This window comes from Podarcis melisellensis, assembly GCF_964234715.1.
Source record: "Podarcis melisellensis genome assembly, chromosome: 5".
Lineage (NCBI taxonomy): Eukaryota > Metazoa > Chordata > Lepidosauria > Squamata > Lacertidae > Podarcis > Podarcis melisellensis.
Genome location: NC_138537.1, coordinates 95,145,425 through 95,166,252, shown reverse-complemented (window position 1 = coordinate 95,166,252; position 20,828 = coordinate 95,145,425). Strand labels below are relative to the sequence as shown.

Below are 20,828 nucleotides of genomic sequence, written 5' to 3'. Positions count from 1 at the left end.
TGGCGACCCAGAGCAGTGCACGGAAATGCCGTTTACCTTCCCGCCGGAGCGGTACCTATTTATCTACTTGCACTTTGATGTGCTTTCGAACTGCTAGGTTGGCAGGAGCAGGAGCAACGGGAGCTCACCCCGTCGTGGGGATTCAAACCACCGACCTTCTGATCGGCAAGCCCTAGGCTCTGTGGTTTAACCCACAGCACCACACGTGTCCCTAAACAATAAATAAAACACATTAAAAAATTTTAAATGTGTTTTAAACAATAAATAAAACACATTAAAAAGTACACAACAAAAGAAAAAAAACCAATTTCCACATAAATCATAATATCTAAAACTAAGAATACAGCACTATGAACAAATAATGTCACAGATGTTATGAAGATCAATTCATCTCTCTCACCTCTCCCACAACCTACATAGTTCCTGTGATAAGTCAGTGACTAACTTTCAAACCACAGGAACAAACACGCCCTTCATTCAACAGCACTAGAATGAGAGTGCCAAGCAACTGACTCGTGACCCTTTTAAAAAAATCTTCAGACTGCAGGGAGCTGGACTCCCACTGGCGACAGAATGACCTGGTGACAGCTCCGGGGCCAGCGGAGATCCTGTTCGCTCCCCACACCCTGTTCTGACTGGAAGTGGGATTCCAAAGCATGACCTCAAAGGTGAAGACCAGGGAGGCATCCTGCTGGGCCAAATGCCTGCTAAACGAATCCGGATTTTGCCCTCTCCTTCCCCTCAGGAAACCGTATTGCATGTCACCGTGAACAACACATGACCCTTCTGTTTCTGGAGTGACATTTACAAGATCTGCTGAAACATCACAGCAGCTATTACAGCACTTCACTTGGTGGTATCCTGGGCACAATGTGCAAAAAGGTGGCATCAGCATCCTGAAATATGGTAGCCTTTAAGCTGATATATTTTTAAAAAAGAAGCATGGTTACAAAAGGAGGGGAAAGTGTGTGAGAGGGAGAAAGGGATGAAGAAAGACTGAAAGCAAGAAAAGTTGTTTAAATAAATGGGAAGAAACTGTGACTTTACAAAGAGTAAGGCTGAGTACACACCATACATTTAAAACACATTTACAGCACATGACTTCCCTAAACAATCTCAGGGCTTATTCACATCTATGTTTGCCTCTCAGTCGGAGGGGCAATTGGGTTTTCCACAGACTGAGCTCTAAAGGGCAGGTTTTCTAGGGGGGAACCTTTTTTCTGGTTTTGCAGAAAGGCAAAACCCCTCAGACTGGTGCCTCGGAAGCATGGAAGAAGCGGAAAACTGATTGGATCCCTGCTTTCTAGGCTTGAGACAAGTGGAAGTGCGGAAAAGCCCTAACTGTAGGTGCTCTTCAGCATTTTCCCAGCGCTTAAAACTGCAGTTCAGTGGTACCTTGGTTTGCATACGTCTTGGTTTGCATACATTTTGGATTACAAACATGTCAAATCCGGAAGTGTGTGTCCCAGTTTGCAAACTTTTTTTGGATTACAACCCCTTTTTTTTTTACGAACAAATTTTTTGGGAGGCCCCATTGGCGAAAGCGCACCTTGGATTACAACCTGTTTTGGTTTACAAACGGACCTCCGTAATGGATTATGCTTGTAAACTAAGATACTACAGTGGTGCACCGCAAGACGAATGCCTCGCAAGACGAAAAACCCGCAAGACGAAAGGGTTTTTCGGTTTTTGCGACGCTTCGCTAGACGATTTTCCCTATGGGCTTGCATTGCAAGACGAAAGCCCATAGGGAAATCTCGGGGACCTCTTTTAAATGCTGGCGGTGGGGAGCAAAGCCTTTTCACCCCCTCTGGACTTCAGAAGAGGTCCAGGAAGGCCGGCGGGGGCGAAAGGCTTTGCTCCCCACCGCCAGCATTTTAAAAGCGGGCCGGGATAGCAGGGAAGCGCTTCCCGCTATCCCGGACGGCTTTTGAAGGCAGGCGGGGGGGGGGGAGCAAAGACTTTTGCCCCCCACCAGCCTTCAGAAGAGGTCCAGGACCTCTTCTGAAGGCTGGCGGGGGGCAAAAGTCTTTGCTCCCCCCTGCCTGCCTTTCCGGGAGAGCGGAAAAGGCAGCGCTGCCTTCCCGCTCTCCCAGGAAGGCAGGCGGGGGGGAAGCAAAGACTTTTGCCCCCGCCAGCCTTCAGAAGTGGTCGGGGGACAGACTGTCCCCAGACCTGGTCTGAAGGCGGTTCGGTTTCCATAGGAACGCATTAATTGATTTTTAATGCATTCCTATGGGAAACCGTGCTTCGCAAGACGAAAAACTCGCAAGATGAAAAGACTTACGGAACGAATTAATTTCGTCTTGCGAGGCACCACTGTACTGTACTTTTAACATTGGGGTAATGTATTTCTGGGGATGCGGGTGGCGCTGTTGTGTAAACCACCGAGCCTTGGGCTTGCCGATCGGAAGGTCTGTGGTTCGAATCCCCGCGATGGGATGAGCTCCCGTTGCTCGGTCCCAGCTCCTGCCATCCTAGCAATTTGAAAGCATGCCAAAAAGTGCAAGTAGATAAATAGGTACCACTCTGGCAGGAAGGTAAATGGTGTTTCTGTGCACTGCTCTGGTTTCGGTGTTCCATTGCATCAGAAGCGGCTTAGTCATGCTAGCCACATGACACGGAAAAACTGTCTGCAGACGAATGCCAGCTCCCTCAGCCAATAAAGCGAGATGAGCGCCGCAACCCCAGAGTCGTTCGCGACTGGACTTAACTGTCAGGGGTCCTTTACCTTTTTAATGTATTTCTACAACTATAGGGATTAAGAGTGCTCAGCCAAACATTGTGAAAATGCCACAGCCTCCTGCTGGACAGCCCAATGCATCACAATTTACCAGCAATATGCTTTTATTTTATTTTTAAATTCTGATTTCAGGCATTGTTGTGTCCCCCGTGACACACTGTAGCGCAGAAACTACCAATCAGTGCTGGTTAAGTCCTAAAGACAGCTAGGCTCTTTGCTTCCTAAGTCCAGACCCAACTTCACTCCTTTTAAATTCCTTGATGGTTGTGTGCCATAGCTCCACAGCAGAACACAGGTGGCAGGGGCTAAATCCCAGTTTGGATCACAGGCATCAGCATTTAAAAGGATCTCAGAAAGCAGCATTAGGAAATACTCCTACTTGAGAATTTGGAGAGGTGTGGGTAGCCATGACAGATAATGCTGGGCCAGATGTATAATTAGTCTAGCTGGTAATGACTGTAATAAAGATTTGGTTGATTGATTGTTTGAATTAGCCGAGCTCAGTCTAAGACAGCTCCAGATGTGCAAACGATGCCTACTTCTCTACCCATTTGCTGTGCAATACCAATTATTAGAGTGCTTAGCCAACAGAATTAAAAAAGGGGGAGGAGCAAAGGATCCATCTCTGCTGTACTTTCCATCCCATTGTATACATGGCAATAGAGTTTATTTTATGGAATTATGTTTATAAATTATTAAATGCATACAGACACACACACACCTAGGAGCACAGAAATGCATACCGGTAATTCAGGGTCTAAAGGTCTGAATACAGGTTCCATCATGATTCATCATAACTTCTAAGATCACCCAAGAACATCATCTGCACACATTATAATTTTTTTGCAATGTACCACAGAGGAACACAGTAAAATACTGTAAAACAAAACAAAACAAAACCCTTTGCTGAACGCTTTGCCCTGAAGATCTGGCTCTGCATGTTTTCCAAAAGCACCACGAGAATTTTTGATATTTTGTTAGGTTTACAGTAGGCAAGGACATGATTGTATGAATACTGAATACATGCTTTATGTTATGAGATGGGCTTCGTGATGTTAAATTCTCGAGAATACTCTCCAAAAGATTATTCTCGAGAATTTAACATCACTAAATGTTATGCTCATTGCGTAAAAAGTAAGCCAGGTTCCAACTGCTCAGAGTTTCAGAGGCTCCCCAGAGACCAGCAGTGAAAGCCTCAGGGGATCAAAAGCCTTTCTTTCATCTTCTGTTGTTTATCTATGCTCAACTTTTGAGAGGTTAATTGTCTGTGCTTCTCCTCCTCCCAACCCCTGGGGAAAAGGAGTTTCCAGAGGAGATGTATGCACAGATAAACAATGAATGGAGAAAGGTGGCCTGCATCTCTGTGAGCGTTTTCAGTCATCTCTGCATGATTTGTTTGAACATGACTTATACGTGGTTCCTGTGATGAGCCCAGCATTTAGCCTGGATGGAAGAATTTCAGTGCGTGCGAACATTACAGTGAATATCCAAAACTCCATGCGTAATGTTAAAAGGAAGGCTGCTAATTGCACAGGGATTGTCTTCTCGGTCTTGATATTCCATTGTGATATTATTGGAGCATTCCCAAGTATGTGAGCTGAGGCAAGGGAGACTATATTTGTTCGTTCTATTAACCCCTGCCTTTGACCATGGAATTAGAAGTTTTCCAGAGGGAAAATACATTCTTAATGATGGTATCTTACCTCTTCCTCATGATCTTCTCCAGAGCGTTGAATGAACCACCTGATGGAAGCTTGCTGGGACTTTGGAATACATTCTAGGAACGTCGAATTAAATTCAATGCCAAAAATCACCTTTTCATCAGTGGTTTCATGACTAATGCCTGGAACGCAAACATGGTACAGAAGATTAACCCTGCCCTGATTTCTTAAAGTGAAGGGAAAACATAGCTGATGCAGAACAGATGGTAGAGCAGCGCATGGACTGTGAAGGGAAACAAGAGGCACCTCAGGTTTAGCACAACACACAAAGGTTCAACCTGGCGCAAGCTGTGTATAACAGTGCTATTTAAGGCTGAATTGGTCACTTCCTTTCAATTAAACCACTGATGGAATCAGAATCTGATCTATAGCCTTTCTTAGAGGAATTCTTCTCCTCTATTTAATGAGACTGGAAACAGTGAGGAGGATACAGTGACATTGCTGGCTGGCAGCTAGCTCCAGGAAGAGGGTTACCTCCCTCTCTATGGAGGCGCAGATTACAGCTATAACAAAGGCGGCATGTTTTCATCTCCGCCAAGCTAAGCAGTTGGCTCCTTACCTCTCTCGCCCTGACCTAGCCACTGTGATCCACGCGACGGTCACCTCCAGACTGGATTATTGTAACTCGCTCTACGTGGGGCTGCCCTTGAGACTGACCCAGAAACTCCAGCGGGTGCAGAATGACGCGGCGAGACTCCTTATGGGGTCTTCACTGCGAGATCATATTCATCCGGTACTATACCAGCTGCACTGGCTCCCGGTGGAGTACAGGATCAGGTTTAAAGTGCTGGTTTTAACCTTTAAAGCCCTATACGGCCTAGGACCCTTGTACCTATGGGACCGCCTCTCCTGGTATGTCCCACAGAGAAATTTACGGTCTGCAAATAAAAACATCCTAAAGATCCCAGGCCACAGAGAGGTTAGGCTGGCCTCAACTAGAGCCAGGGCTTTCTCGGCCGCGGCTCCAATCTGGTGGAACGCTCTGTCACAAGAGACTAGGGCCCTGCGGGACCTGACATCTTTCCGCAGGGCCTGCAAGACAGAGCTGTTCCACCAGGTCTTTGGCCAGGGTGCAGCCTGACCCCCTCCTCTGGCAATCTGCACAGAATTTTGCTTGATGGTTGCCATTAATTTGATTTTAATGAATTTTATAATGAATGTTTTTAGAATGTTGGACTATTTTGATTGTTGTTAGCCGCCCTGAGTCCAGCTTCGGCTGGGGAGGGCGGGATATAAATAAAATTTTATTATTATTATTATTATTATTATTATTATTATTATTATTATTATTAACAGAAGGACTGCTACAGACTTCCTTAGAGGCAAAGTTCCCAGGGACATCATCTGGAACCTGAACTCTAAATTTGCCCCACTACTGAAAAGTAAGCATTTGGGGTACCCATCCCAGAACTAAGTTCCTTCCCTGGGAGAATTCTTAGACTTTCTGAAGCAGCTCACAAATAATAAATGCACTTCTTAACAAACATAACTAGCAAAGATAACGAATAAATCAATGCAAACGTTTTTTCAGCTTAAGCCATTCAAGGTTACCTGGAAGAGGAACAGACTATACAGTGGTACCTCGGGTTACAGATGCTTTAGGTTACAGAAGCTTCAGGTTACAGACTCCGCTAACCCAGAAATAATACCCAGAAATAGTTAAGAACTTTGCATCAGGATGAGAACAGAAATCACACGGTGGTGGCACAGCAGCAGCGGGAGGCCCCATTAGCTAAAGTGGTACCTCAGGTTAAGAACAGTTTCAGGTTAAGAACAGACTTCCAGAACGAATTAAGTTCTTAACCCACGGTACCACTGTAAATCTATAAACACAGACCAGGGGTGTCTGGCACAACTCTCTGAAGTGATGTATGATTCAACAACAAGCCTTAGACGGCCAGAATCTGTGGTTTTTTTCTGCTCTGGGTGTCAATGCACAGAGTCAGGACACTGGAGCGTGATTGGAACCAGCCTTGAGTGCCACCTGCCCTGAATCACAGGATATAGCAATGGACACGCTAAACTTTTGGGATATCTCCCTGCTACCATGGTGGTGGAAGAAGCCCACCCTGGGCACAAGGCTTGACATGCCTTGTCTTCACCTTCCACCCTGTTCTGCCTTCAAGAACTCCCCATAGTCACATGGTGTTGTAAGATTTTGAGTTTGTACAGGAGGATGTTAACAGAGCCAGATGTTCTGCTGCAGACTTCTATTAATAGTCAGGGGCAAAGTAGCCAGAAGCATTTCTCTGTTAGGGATATTTCAGGCTGAGTAAGTCTAGGGAACAGTTGCCTTCTTCATCCTGATTCCATCCCTCCAACCACAGGGAGCAGGCAAACTAAGTGAGGGTGGGAGAAAATGAAATGTCTTTCTAGCCCTCCATCTATGCTCTGCTTGCATACATTTGTAAATAAACACAAATATTGCAAAATGCAATCAGCTTCCTGTGGCATCCTACCAAATGAAACCCAACTTGCTTAAATACTTTTTGCCTGGAACTTCTCCCCATTTGGGAAGATGAGGAGGGAGAAAAAACCTGCTTCGTAGATGTCTCCCACTGAGGCAGATTAGAGACCCATACTTGCACCTGGGCTTCCATCTAAGCCAAGTCTCTGGGCAAAGGCCAAGGTGAAAAGAACAGGCCCACATACAGCCATGAACAAAGCCTGTACCATGCAGATCAGAAGACGTTAAATGGGGCTCTTATATGAGGAACTCCATTCCCACAGTCCATAACTGCACGGTGCTTTATTTTGTGTCAACTCCTATCAGTCTACAGGACAAAGTCAATTGGCTCATTCCAGAAAGAGAACTTATTGTTTCCATGGGTCACTGCTTACACCCTCAAAGTAGCAGCACAGAAAGCAGCAGCCCTCATTCACCCTGTCTCTACTCGGGTCCATTTGATGGCCCTTAATTTTAGTTTACAGCAGAGCTCTAACTTGAAATAACTGAGGAGCAATTGAAAACAGTTGCTCTTCCTGGATCAAATAATAAACCAAATGTGTGTTCGGGGCAGGGGACCCTATTGTTTTGTTTAAGAAAGGAAAACAAAATACCCTGTTGAACATTTAAAACGTTACGTTACATTGTCACAGAAATTTCATCTTAACCACAAGACAGCAGTACCAGTTGCCAGGGGAACAAGCCAGACCACTTGGCAAGCCCATCAATGTCCATAGTGGTGGGAGACAGTAGGCCGTTGTTAAGAAGAGGATTGTTTAATTAGCAAGGAAGAATTAGAAGAAGGCCTGGATGGCTTGATAGCTGGAACTAAGATGCTAGATCTTTGACAAAAAGTTGCTCTGTGGAAATAAGCCAAGGGAATGGAAAAAAGTGTGCTTCCTCACTTTTCCTTGGGGGAATTCTGGTTATTTGGCTCACTTGCCTAAGCCGACCTCCTGCGTTGCTCTTGGAAAGCTGTAGCGTTCCTCTCACGTTCAGTTATAGTACTTACATAGACACCAATTAACTCTTCCATGGTCGTCATCTCCAGAGCTATTCCTTTCTTTGTGTTTCTTGAAGGGTTGCAGAGAGTCCAACCAGCTCATTGTTACTTCAGGTATACAGCAAGAACCAGCCAACCAGACCTGCTATTCTTTTTTTGGGGGGGGGCATATTTGCCCCAAATTGCTTCCCAGACTTCCACAGATTTCCCTGTTAACTATTTCTACTCCTGGTGAAGGCATAAGAAAGGAATACAGGCGACTGTCAACACGGCACAGAGCCAAAATCGTCTCTAGTCAGAACAAATTGGCTTCAATGGCAGGTGGGAGTGCAAAGGTTTTTCTTCCCCAGACACCTGCCCTCTTTCTGCTTTTTGTGTGCACAAATTAAAAGCGTGCATAGTGCAAGTTGCTTGTAATGAGTTCTCTGCCTGCAAGGGTAGTCTCTGCTTTTTCTGTGTTTCTGTTTTGCCTCCAGGTTGCATCACTTCACATGATGCAGCACATCTATGGACCCCGGTTTTGCCAACAGCAGGCTCACTATAGTCCTAGGCTAACTGTATTCTGCTCTGGTCAGACCTCACCTGGAGTACTGTGTCCAGTTCTGGGCACCACAGTTCAAGAAGGACACGGACAAACTGGAACGTGTCCAGAGGAGGGCAACCAAAATGGTCAAAGGCCTGGAAACGATGCCTTATGAGGAACGGCTAAGGGAGCTGGGCATGTTTAGCCTGGAGAAGAGGAGGGTAAGGGGTGATATGATAGCCATGTTCAAATATATAAAAGGATGTCACATAGAGGAGGGAGAAAGGTTGTTTTCTGCTGCTCCAGAGAAGCGGACACGGAGCAATGGATCTAAACTACAAGAAAGAAGATTCCACCTAAACATTCGGAAGAACTTCCTGACAGTAAGAGCTGTTCGACAGTGGAATTTGCTGCCAAGGAGTGTGGTGGAGTCTCCTTCTTTGGAGGTCTTTAAGCAGAGGCTTGACAACCATATGTCAGGAGTGCTCTGATGGTTTTTCCTGCTTGGCAGGGGGTTGGACTCGATGGCCCTTGTGGTCTCTTCCAACTCTATGATTCTATGATTCTAACTCTCAAGGCTTGCTCGGTCTATTAGCACTGAGGGCACTGCTTACAGATCTGCTTGTGCATGCCATCTATCAAGGAATGTAAGCCAGATGTTGTTTCCAATACTCCAATTCAGCCCTTGAATTTAAGAAGTAAATGCCTTTTGGTCTACACACAGTCACCACAGCCTGGCTACACTTCTGGTATCTGAGCATCATCTGCTCAGTAACCAGGCCTTGCAAGAGCTGAGCACATCATTAGGCCCCTCACCTATCTTTTTGGAGACAAAGATGCAGATACTTACTATCTTCTGTATCACCGCACTGGGTAGCCGGGTCTCCATATTTGACGTCTTGCCTCCTTGCACGCCTGGAAAAATAAAGGTTCTCATGACTTTGTGAAATTATGCCTGCTGTTCTTCGGATGTGGGATGGAGCTTAAGGGAAGTTGTTCCCTTGCAGAAAGTAACACCAGATTACATATATGAATAAGGCATAACTGATATTATAGTCCCAGTCAACTTTCCTTTTCTTTCTGGTGTTCAGGCTGCGAGTGCTGCTTCTTCCATAGCCAAATAGGCACCATGCACCCATAAGAATCAGGCAGGTAGCAACAGGCCTTGGGGTGCTCTAAGCTTGGCAGAAATGCAAAAGTGGCTGGATGGGGGGGGGAAGGCTATGGAAGAAGGAAACCTGGAAAACATTCCAGTGAGAACTGGGTGTGCTCCTGAATCCTGACCCACTTTTGTGGGGTGGTGTGAGGAATACCCAGAAATCTGGGGCCGAGGAAAGAGAAAATGGAATGGAATGGAGCTCCTGGAATCCCAAAGAGCAGCATTCCACACAGCAAAAGCTTGTTTCAGGTCCCAGATGTATTGCCCAATGCCAGGTTGAACACAATACCTTTTAATGGCTGCGCACTGAGCAGCCCAGGACCTCCAGACACACGGCCCAGGCTTGCACCCCAGGGAAGTCACTTTGGTGCTGCTAACATAGCAAAAAACAATGTAGGAGGCATTTCTAGTCTCTGCAGCCCCATCGGGCGCTGTGATTCTCCAGATGTTTGACTTCACCCCGGAGGCGCACTCCACTGTATCTTGAGACAGACAGATGCCAACAACCTTGGGACCTTAATTCCAAGGAAGTCAAGCCCAATATATGTACTGCTGTCCCTGAAATGTTTCCACTGTTCAGAGGTTAGGTAACACACAACACTATTCAAAGATTCCTCCTGCTGACATCATGGAAACATCTCTGTGTGTATGGGTGTGTGTGTGGGGGTATTTAACTAAGTTTTACCCAGAGTGCAGCTGTTGAAATCAATGAATGTGACTAAAGGTAAAGGGACCCCCTGACCATTAAGTCCAGTCGTGGCCGACTCTGGGGTTGCGGCACTCATCTCGCTTTATTGGCCAAGGGAGCCGGCGTACAGCTTCTGGGGCATGTGGCCAGCATGACTAAGCCGCTTCTGGCGAACCAGAGCAGCGCACAGAAACACTGTTTACCTTCCCGCCGGAGCGGTACCTATTTATCTACTTGCACTTTGGCGTGCTTTTGAACTGCTAGGTGGGCAGCAGCAGGGACCGAGCAATGGGAGCTCATGCCGTCACAGGGATTTGAACCACCGACCTTCTGATCGGTAAGTCCTAGGCTCTGTGGTTTAATCCACAGCACCATGTGACTAAGTGAGGTCTATTAATTGCAAATGGTCTACTCTGAGTGAAGCTTAGTTAACCCTACCCAGGTTACCTGTACATGAACTAGCAGAGCAGATGGTACCAGAGGATCCATGGGGAAGCTCTGGTGTCCTCCATCGCCAATGCCAGCCTTGAACTCATCCCATAGAGCCCAGAGCTTCACAGGTTAACCCAGCAGTGTGGGAAGGAGCTCTGCATTAAATCATGGGGATCACGTAAGAAGCTGCTCTTAGATGCTCGGTCAAAGCAGGAACGATATCACTCACCTTTTAGATGTCGGTGTGTATCTGGAGCATGAATTTCCATCCCAAGCACAATAGGGGTCTCTGGCAAGGCAACAGTCTGCACAAGCCTTGCCATATGTGTGACATCTGTGTAGCGAGAGCTGAGCCAATCCATCTCTGGAACCAATGTACAATTGTTGCTGAAAATCAGGCGAGGCAAATGAATTAGAAGCGTTCTTCAAGAAACCTCTTTTTCTTTTGGCCTTGATTTCCTTCTTAGCAATTTTTCATTTAAAAATTTCTATTTTTATACAATCCTTACAAATTTATACAGCAAATGCAATTTATGTTCTGGTAATCAGTGAACAAACTCTGTTTGTCCAAGTAATCTCTCTGCGCAGTTAAACTCCAAGTTTTTAGAACAGGGCCTATTTAGTTGGCTTTCCTCAGCCAGTCTGATATAGATGGCAATCATCGCTTCTCCAAGTAAGTTGCAAGAACAATCCAACCCAAGTAGACATAACATTGCCAGTCTTTTTACACTGGCTCTCAAGTCCACATCAAAGATCCAGGGCAGGTAGCATATTGAAAACGGTATAAAAGTTCTAAAACACATACTAGTATTGAATTCCATAATTCCATTCACAGAGAGATGTGAGCTATGAAGCTGACTAGCTTAAAACCAGAGCTGTGTCAAAAAACACACAAAAAAACCCTTCCTTAAAAACAAAACAAAACAAAACCCTTTCAATTAATAAGTGAAATTGCATCTGAAAATTATCAGACTGGAGCAAAAAAAAATCATGGGTGGAATGTGGGGTTTTGTTGCGGTTACTTTACTTTTGAGATGGCTAAGGGGCATTTGTGAGCATTGTTTCATTCATGCTCTAAATCATTTCTCTGGTGGTCTTCACTCTGCCGCCTTCCTGGGTCTGCAAGCTTTGTGAAAACCCATGACATCCTTCGCTACACTCAGAGATGCCTACCACCTGCCTGACAGCTGTTTGTTGTCATTTTTTTAAAAAAGGGAAGGCCTTTTACTTTGAAAGGAATCACTGCATGAAAGCTACATGTGTGGAAAGTCTTTTTTTAAATAATAATAATAATAATAATAATAATAATAATAATAATAATAATTTATTTTTTATACCCCACCCATCCGTCTGGGTTTCCTTAGCCACTCTGGGTGGCTTCCAACAGATTAAAAACAGAATAAAACATCAAACTTCACTAAACTTCAGATGTCTTCTAAAAGTCAAATAGTTGTTTATTTCCTTGACATCTAACAGAAGGGCGTTCCACGGGGTGGGCGCCACCATCGAGAAGACCTTCTGCCTGGTTCCCTGTAACCTCGCTTCTCGCAGGAAGGGAACCACCAGAAGGCCCTTGGAGCTGGACCTCAGTGTCCGGGCTGAATGATGGAGGTGGAGATGCTTCTTCAGGTATACTGGGCTGAGGGCGTTTAGGGAACATTAAGGGAAGGAAATCAGCCCTGAGTGCTCACTGGAAGGACAGATCGTGAAGCTGAGGCTCAATACTTTGGCCACCTCATGAGAAGAGAAGACTCCCTGGAAAAGACTCTATCATGAGCTCTATCAATATGGACTGGAGTAAGTTACCTAAATCAGAAAAATGTTCATTGTAGTTCCATTGAAGCTGTAATCCTGGCCACTCACTTATTAAGGAGCAAGCCTCAATGAACACAATGAGACTTACTTCCAAGTAGAGTTGCACAGGATTGTAAAATCACTGACTAATTTAATTTCAGTGGTACTTCAGTGCAACTCATGCGTTTGGGAAATAAAAGAACAGAACAAACATTACTTCACCCCACTTCCCCCCCTTTTATTTTTTTATTTTTCTTTTTCATAGATACAGGAATATATTTCAGAACAAGATAAGTATTCTGATATTGAATGTGAGTGGTTAGAGAAGACAGACTAGGGTGTGACTTTTTTTTGTATGCTTCAAGAAAAAGAAAGATATGGAAATATTAGGATAGAAAATGTTTAGATGACCTCTTTGAAAAACAGGTATAGTTATCTCCAATAATGTACAAGCAATTTGTAGGTGCTAAAATTGCTAATTATAAATTACCTGCTTTGGGGACATCTCCATAGTCAAGATGGGTGAGGAATGCTGAAAAGGAAATGGAAAAAACCCCCAATGAAAATCCTTCTTCTGCTTAGATTGAGGACTATCAAACATTTGTCGCTCCACCAGCAGGAGGCCAGTAGCCAAAACCCTTTGCAATTTTACTTAGTACTTCCCTAGAAACCAAAATATTCTGAGACTTTCAGCCTGGGATGAATTCACCTGTGACAGGAATGGAAACTCATTTGTCTTCCCTGAGAAGAAAACAGGGTGTATTTCTGGAATTGTGCCCATTTTCCAGGTGTGTTAGTCACCCACTAGACTCTGGGACTCAGCGGGGATTTGGAGCTCTGTTTCCGTGTCTTAAGTCCAACACTCCAAGCATCACACCTTCCGAGCTCTAACATAGCCATTGAAATGGATCAACTACAGCTGTGAAGGCCAACCTTCCTGGAAAATGTGCTCAAAGAGAAGTATCTGAGCAGGGCTCCCTTGAACACTACGCGATTCATACTGTACACAGCCCTCAGGTTCCTTCTGATCCGCTGAGGGAAAGCAGACAGGAATATAGTGCTGGAAAGACAGGAAAGAATGACACACTTTCCACAGCCTCTTCTTCTCCTGTCTGGGAGTGCCAAAAATGTCAAATGCCTGTGCCTCTGTGGCACCCATCTCACAGGTTGTCCACACATAAAGAGGGTGGGCATCTTTATGTGTGGGTGTTTCGGAACAGCCAGATTCTCTTGGCTCCTCTGTCAGTCACAGAGGTCATGGGTTGATTTGAGCCTCCACACAGTCAGTACGCGTGTGGGCCCCTAATGTATTTGCCGTTTTTATGGTTTTCATTTGTCATATTTTATGGTACTTGTAAACTGCTTAGATTTTTCCTCTCAAAATGTTAGGCAGTATATAAGTTAAATAAACAAATACATGGAAATAAATGTGAGCCAGCAACAAGATAAATTTCATGTGCTACATTCTAACTTATTATAAAGAGCTGTTTTCCCTATGTACTGTGAAATGGAAGTGGGCAGAATGGGCTGAGTAGACAGACTCTTTGGTATGAGTCTTACATCCATCACTTGCTTAGGGCAAGGGACTGTGAAATGTTCCTGGTCAGTCAAGGAGCTTCACAACCCAGCCATAACTTGAGGTTCTCCTGACCAAGAATCTCAATGGAAGGGTTGCCAACTAAGGCCATGAGGGGCTTCCATGGAAAGCAACTGGGTGGCATGAGATGTCAAACACTAGAATACTCTGCCTGTTATGCTAGATCTGCAACCATCACCTGATACAGCCACTCTTCAGGGCTTGTGAGTGCTGCCTTGTGTTGAATGGGGCCAGGGAAGGGAGTAACTATTCCCTCAGGGCAAACCATATAGATGACTGCAGATGAGGCTGAAGGCAGGAAAGCATCTACCAAAGTCGTCACAAGGGCTGGCTCTTGGAAACCCCAACATCCAATGACATCATTCTGGTGTGGCTTCTTAAACATGTAAATAAACTACAGTCCCTTCTCTCTTTCTATTTTTTCCCCGCATGAAAAAAATAAGAAGTGCATTTATAACATGGAGGAACATCTGCTGAGCTAATAGCCCTGTTTGGTATTAAATCTGATATGGCGCCTTTCCCTTTGACGTGATCTCGCAAGTATGCAGCAAATTGGTACATGCTCGGAAATTCCTGATTACTTGGCAGCCTGTTGAGCACTCTTGGCCTCCATGGCCGCAAAAAGATGACATTTAAAACAAGAAGTATTCCACCTCTGTAATCAAGGTACCAAGTGCACAGGGAGAGATTTACCTGGAGAAAATATTGTTTTTCACAGACGTGTAAGGCAAGGGCATCAAGGATGATTTCAAAGCCACTAGACCATTGCAGGAAAGCCAAAGGTTGGACCTAAAGCCGACTCTCTAAGAATCATGGCAAATGAAGAACATCTAATTCCATCATAGTTATGGGCCAGGAGCAAAAACTGCTATTTGGGGTGTGTGCTTTTTCCTTCCTCACCTAGCCTACCCCAGGCTGCAAAAAACCAAGAAATTTTGCTAATCTGATATTGAAATCAATGCAGATGTTTTGCCCAAGCAGGAACCTCCAAATTCACCTTATATTTCACTTCACTTTCTGTGGCAATTCTGTTATGAGCATTTGAGTTTCTTTTCACCATAATTCCTTAGTTTAAAAAAGCATACAGAATTCTTAGTTAAACTTCAGCAGATCCTAGAATTTTCTCCAGGTGACCGATGTGAGTGACTTATTCTTGAGGAACACAAAATGAAGATTTTATGCCGTCCCAAAATGATTTTTTTGAAGAATGAAATCTATTGAGCTTTATTTTCCTTCAGTTGCCCTTCTGAAAGAGCTCAGTTGGCAGAGCATGAGATTCTTAATCTCAGGGTTGTGGGTTCAAACCCCACCTTAGGCAAAAGATTCCTGCATTGCAGGGGGTTGGACTAAATGACCTCTGTGGTCTCTTCCAACCCTGCAATTCTGTGATTCTGTGAATTGTGTTCCAATGGATGAGGCTTGTAATCTTACCTTGAATATCTGCAGCTCTTCCAGGACCACTTCCTCCATGTCTCGCTTCTCCTTGGTTATACTCAGAACTTTCAGTACTGTTCCGACATCTGCAAGAAAGGGACACAGCCGAAAATCAGTGGCCATTTTTGGATTTTAAATTAAGATTTCCCATCTTCTTTAGATATGGCACCCAACTGAGTGCAGACCTTCCTCACTGGATTCTCACTCTCCTTGTTTTTTTAAGCCTTTGCTCCATGAATCTCCCCAGTGGTTTTTTTTTGTAAAAAAAAATGTTTAGGGTTACTCTCATTTTCCTACTCATTTTGAAATACTGCCCCTCAATGAGGCCAGACATAGATTCACAAAATGTTAGATTCACAAAAAGCACCGGAACTCCCTTTCTTTTCACTATACGACTCTCTGCCACTGGCTAGGAAACAAAAAAAATGTACATCTTCCTAAATGCCAAGGATGGAGACAAAGAACTTGATATGGGGTTGCCGTTTCCTGCAGGAGCCCCATGCCAATGGTCATGTTGAATTGACCACCCTTAAATAACCACAAGCTCTTGTAGCACATTCAATGTGGAAAAAACTGTATCTGGAATCCATGATAATTTCACCATGCAGCATCTCTACAAGGTATGTGTTCGAATAAACTTATCCAAGTCAAATTCATGGCATCTTGAAGTCACTGGTTTAGCATTTGGAAACTAATTCTACAATGGCTTTGTTTTCCCAAATTTGAAATGAGGACAGTGAACGATGACCTTAAACTACAAGAGTGTTGTAGTGTTGAGTACAAACAGAAAAGCTGTTGATTTAGTTCAGGTCTCACCAGATCTCATGTCTTGGAACTATTTAGTAGCTCTGAGCATGCACGAAGTACCTTTCCTGAGCACTGAGTAACCACAGCCTCACGCTCTGCATTGTGAAGCATTAAGCAAACAAACAGCAAAACCAATGCCATTGCAATCAATTGTCCTGCGTTATTTCCAAAAGAAAAGGAAAAAAATCCCTTCTCATTTTGTTCTACTCCAAGGCTACACATGGGACATGCATATGGCAGTGATTAAACAAACAAAAGATCCTGGAATTGAGTGACTGGAAAACAAGGCTGGAAAAAGTCTTAGTGAGCTGAATCATTTATTGCAACATGTTTAAAATACTGCAGAATTTACTCTATTGACTAAACTAACTTTCCCCACAATCTTACTTATGGTAGGTAAACAGAAAAAGAGACTAACTATGCAATCCAATACACAGAAATAAGCAAGCAGTGAAGTCTGTTTTTAGCATGACTTTGTAAAAGGCAGGTTTTAAATTTGTAAAATAAAATAAAAATGTCATGCTTCCCTTAGGAAGCTCAATTTTCAACAATTTAGATACCGCAGGCAGTACTCTTCTGTCTGCTGAAATTCTGGACTGCCATCTACTGACTACATTTTGTGCTATAACCTGCAAAAAAACTATTTTAACGAAGAGCAACACTGAATAATGGTAGTTTTTTCACACATTGGCCTGGTGGAGACATAATGCTTTCAACCATCATTAGCACTAACCATGGTTGGTTGCCTTAACCCTGATTAAGGCCCCAAAGGTACCACAGTACATTGGTTTAGCTTCCTGAGTAAAGTCCTGCCCCTGAAAAATATACCGTATTTTTTGCTCTATAGGATTCACTTTTTCCCTCCTAAAAAGTAAGGGGAAATGTGTGTGCGTCTTATGGAGCGAATGCAGGCTGCACAGCTATCCCAGAAGCCAGAACAGCAAGAGGGATTGCGCTTTCACTGTTCTGGCTTCTGAGATTCAGAATATATTTTTTCTTGTTTACCTCCTCCAAAAACTAGGTGCGTCTTATGGTCTGGTGCGTCTTATAGAGTGAAAAATACGTTATATCAGGATATAGCAACATGACCTGTTTTATCATTTTGCAAGCAGAGAGACTAGGAAAGGGGGGAAACTGACTTAACCACAATTTGCGTAATGCAGATATAACGATTAACCATGCGTAATGCAAACAATGGTTTGCAAACCCACGTTCAGGCCTTGATTTCACCTCCTGATTGGTGCCCAGGCCTTAACCATGGCTAAAGAAAACCATTGTGCACATTTTGACCACAGAGAGTTGATGCTATGCGGTGTTGAAACAAGCAGAAATGTGGAAATACAGTGATACCTCGGGTTAAGAACTTAATTCGTTCTGGAGGTCCGTTCTTAACCAGAAACTGTTCTTATCCTGAAGCACCACTTTAGCTAATGGGGCCGCCGGAGCACGTTTGGTGTTCTCATCCTGAAGCAAAGTTCTTAACCTGAGGTACTATTTCTAGGTTAGTAGAGTCTGTAACCTGAAGCGTATGTAACCTGAGGTACCACTGTACTCAGGAGGCTTCAAATGGAGGGAGCAGCTTTGCACTTATCTGCAGATAGGCACCTGTTCCAAATGCCTTGGCATTTCTGCAGGGGCAGAGGAAGGGGAGTGCGGTGGGTGCAGGCTGCCCTGGGTGTCACCACTGAGGGGGGTGACAACATGCCAGGTGGCACTCACCACGGGGCCTACAGCGCGAACCATTTACCTTCTCACCAGAGAGGTACCTATTTATCTACTTGCACTTTGATGTGCTTTTGAACTGCTAGGTTGGCAGGAGCAGGGACCGAGCAACGGGAGCTCACCCCGTTGCGGAGATTCGAACCACCGACCTTCTGATTGCCAAGCCCTAGGCTCGGTGGTTTAGACCACAGTACCACCCGCATCCCTTGTGTTATGTAGGTTCATAAATTACCATATAGCATATTTTCAACACAAAAATCAGCGACAATTTGTTGTTGATCCAGGCCAGCTGGACATATAAAGGGCCCCATTACCTTCAGTAGCTTAGGGTCTCATCAAACTTAAATCCGGCCCTGTGTGAGATGGTGCACAGCCAATGGACTGGGTCCACAATCTGACTAAGGCACATACTCTGCCCCAAAGAGCAAATGCTCTTGCTCCAGGGTTAAGAAAGGAGGGCAAAGTCTTTTGCAATCCCAAGGCAATCCCCAGACAATGATCCATACGCGCAACATTGTTCCATGTGTGTGGGATACATGCAAAGGGCATTTTGCAAGAAGATGGAAGTCTCTATGGGAAACAGAGGAGCCAACATCATGCATCTTACCTGTCCCTAAGAACATGACATCATACTGGCCATCTTCAGCCATGACACGGTCCACCACAATCTGCGTCAGTCTGTAGTCCACATTGATTTGAGAAAACACCGGCGCTCCGGTTACTGGGTAGACTGATTTGTACATCACCGGATGGCGCTTTATGAAGCTAATGACATCGTCAGGAAAATCTCTGGTGGACTTGATGGATGGGTCGTATGTTTTGCTGGGGCACTGCACAATGGAGACACAAGAGAAAAGTTTTGAGGTTCTTCTTCTTTGCCTGCCTGTAGATTTTGAAATTTCTGTTTGCCTGGTTGCCCATTGTGTGTAAAAAAATCACCTTTAGGCAAGCAGGGAGAGGAGGAAAAACAGAAAAAGAGTTTCTGGACAGAGTTGAAAAGAAAGGATTAGGAAAAAAAGACAGAGAATTGGAACAATGTGAATGATCCACTAAGTTCTGCCAGCATTTCAAGAATGTTACTTTGGTACTGAAGGCAGAATTTTTTAGGACTTGAAGTGTTAAAACACAACCTATGAAAATGCAATCCATGACAATCTATTTAGATGTAAGTCCCACTGAGTTCAGTGGGGATTGCTCAAAGCTGAACGTATATAGGTTGCATTTGGTCAAGACAGATGTTCAACATACTTATGAACTGTATTTCCCCCTCAATAGTTAATAGACACTGCCCCCTTGAGGCTACTCAGGAAAAGTAGTAATGTTCTGAGGAAGTGGAAACCAGTCTGCGAAAGCTTCTGCGGCAATAAATCTGTTAGTCTTTAAGGTGCCTTAAGACAGTTGCCTTTGCAGCAACAAAAGAGCAACATATTAAAACAATATTAAAACATATGCAGACACATTGCAATAAGTCTTGTTTGTTATCCAGGCTCCCGAGTGACATAAAATTGGTTTACAGTAGAAGAAGTCTAGCAGAAATTATGACAATATGTACAATAAAATATAATGCTAAAGTGGGGGGCGGGGGGGGGGCTGTAGCCAGCATGTGAAAAAAACGATGAATTAATTTACTTATATTTCTTTTGGCCACAGACCATCCTAATAATAAAAATGTAGCACTGTAGCAAATTATATTAAAAAGCAGTTGCTTAGAGAAAACAGCAAAGAGAAAACGAGTGCAACGCAGCTATAATCAAATTTAGAGTTGAACACATGAAAATTGGAAAAGGCATTGAAGGGACGGGCAGCGGCTATGAGCTACTTTTCCATGACGCTTCCTGGTCTCCGTTACCAAGAAGATTGCTAATTTTTTGCAGGCATTACACAGGTTTATCTTATCAATAACCAGCACTGGTTATACCTGCAAAGGTGGACTATCTAGTCACTTTTAAATGGTGTTATATATGTGCAGGGGGACATTTAGATTAAAAATAAAATTAAAATCTAGAGGTTGGCCACTGTGAGAACAGGATAGATACTGGACTAGATGGCTTGTGGGCCTGATCCACCAGATGCTCTTTTTGCATTCTTGTGTGATTTTATACACAGAGACTATCAAGGGGAGGGAGCAATGCATTCTAGGATTGCCAGATAAAGCACTTACAGTCCTGCAACACAAGAAGTCCATAGAGGGCTTGACAACAGTCACTTGCGCTCCAGAAAAATAAATTAAAACTGGATGATGTCACCTTTGTTCATGGTCCCATTTCAAAGATGTTCGAGTAAGGTTGAAAGACTGTCTCATGCCCCTTGTGCTAGTGGGATAAAGGGGCAGCAGGGATTATGTCTGGGGTTTCCTGAGTAAATGTATTTTTTTTATTTTTAATATTGTTCGCAATCCAAAAGTGTAGTAGCAGGGCATTACCTCATACCACAAAGAAAGCGAATAAGCAATAAATAAGAAGAAAAGGAAATGGCAGGGTTCCCCTGGATATAAGTACATTTTATGCTATAGAATGCTTGGGTTACACATGGTACCACAAAAGGAGGGGACTGATTTATGGCATGAAATTAGCTGAGTGTTTTTCTATGCAGCTTTGGGGAACAGAGGAGAGAGCTCTCCAACATCCCACAATATGCAAACCACAACCAGAGCTTCTCCTCCATCCGGCTGATGAGTACTATCTCTAAGTGGGGGCCCTTAATTTTGGAGGGACTTTGAAACCTGCTTTTAAATATTCTCTGGGCTACACTGCCGACTG

The 20,828-nt window shown here is 44.1% G+C and overlaps 1 protein-coding gene and 1 long non-coding RNA gene across 2 annotated transcripts in view; both read right to left on the bottom strand.

The window, feature by feature from the left end:
* Positions 1–20,828, bottom strand: part of SEMA3D (semaphorin 3D) — a 182,451-nt gene that overhangs the window by 13,516 nt on the left and 148,107 nt on the right. Inside the window, exons 12-17 of the mRNA XM_081911730.1 lie at positions 18,677–18,899; positions 15,538–15,626; positions 13,000–13,041; positions 10,945–11,102; positions 9,287–9,351; positions 4,447–4,586 (exon numbers count right to left, since the gene is read on the bottom strand). Coding sequence (XP_081767856.1) covers positions 4,447–4,586; positions 9,287–9,351; positions 10,945–11,102; positions 13,000–13,041; positions 15,538–15,626; positions 18,677–18,899 — 717 coding nt within the window. The remainder of the gene's footprint in view (positions 1–4,446; positions 4,587–9,286; positions 9,352–10,944; positions 11,103–12,999; positions 13,042–15,537; positions 15,627–18,676; positions 18,900–20,828) is intronic.
* On the bottom strand, positions 4,593–9,278 carry LOC309370307. Its single transcript, XR_014168507.1, has 3 exons — positions 8,985–9,278; positions 5,767–8,418; positions 4,593–4,946 (listed from the first exon to the last, which is right to left on the bottom strand). It is a non-coding gene; the product is annotated as an uncharacterized lncRNA (long non-coding RNA).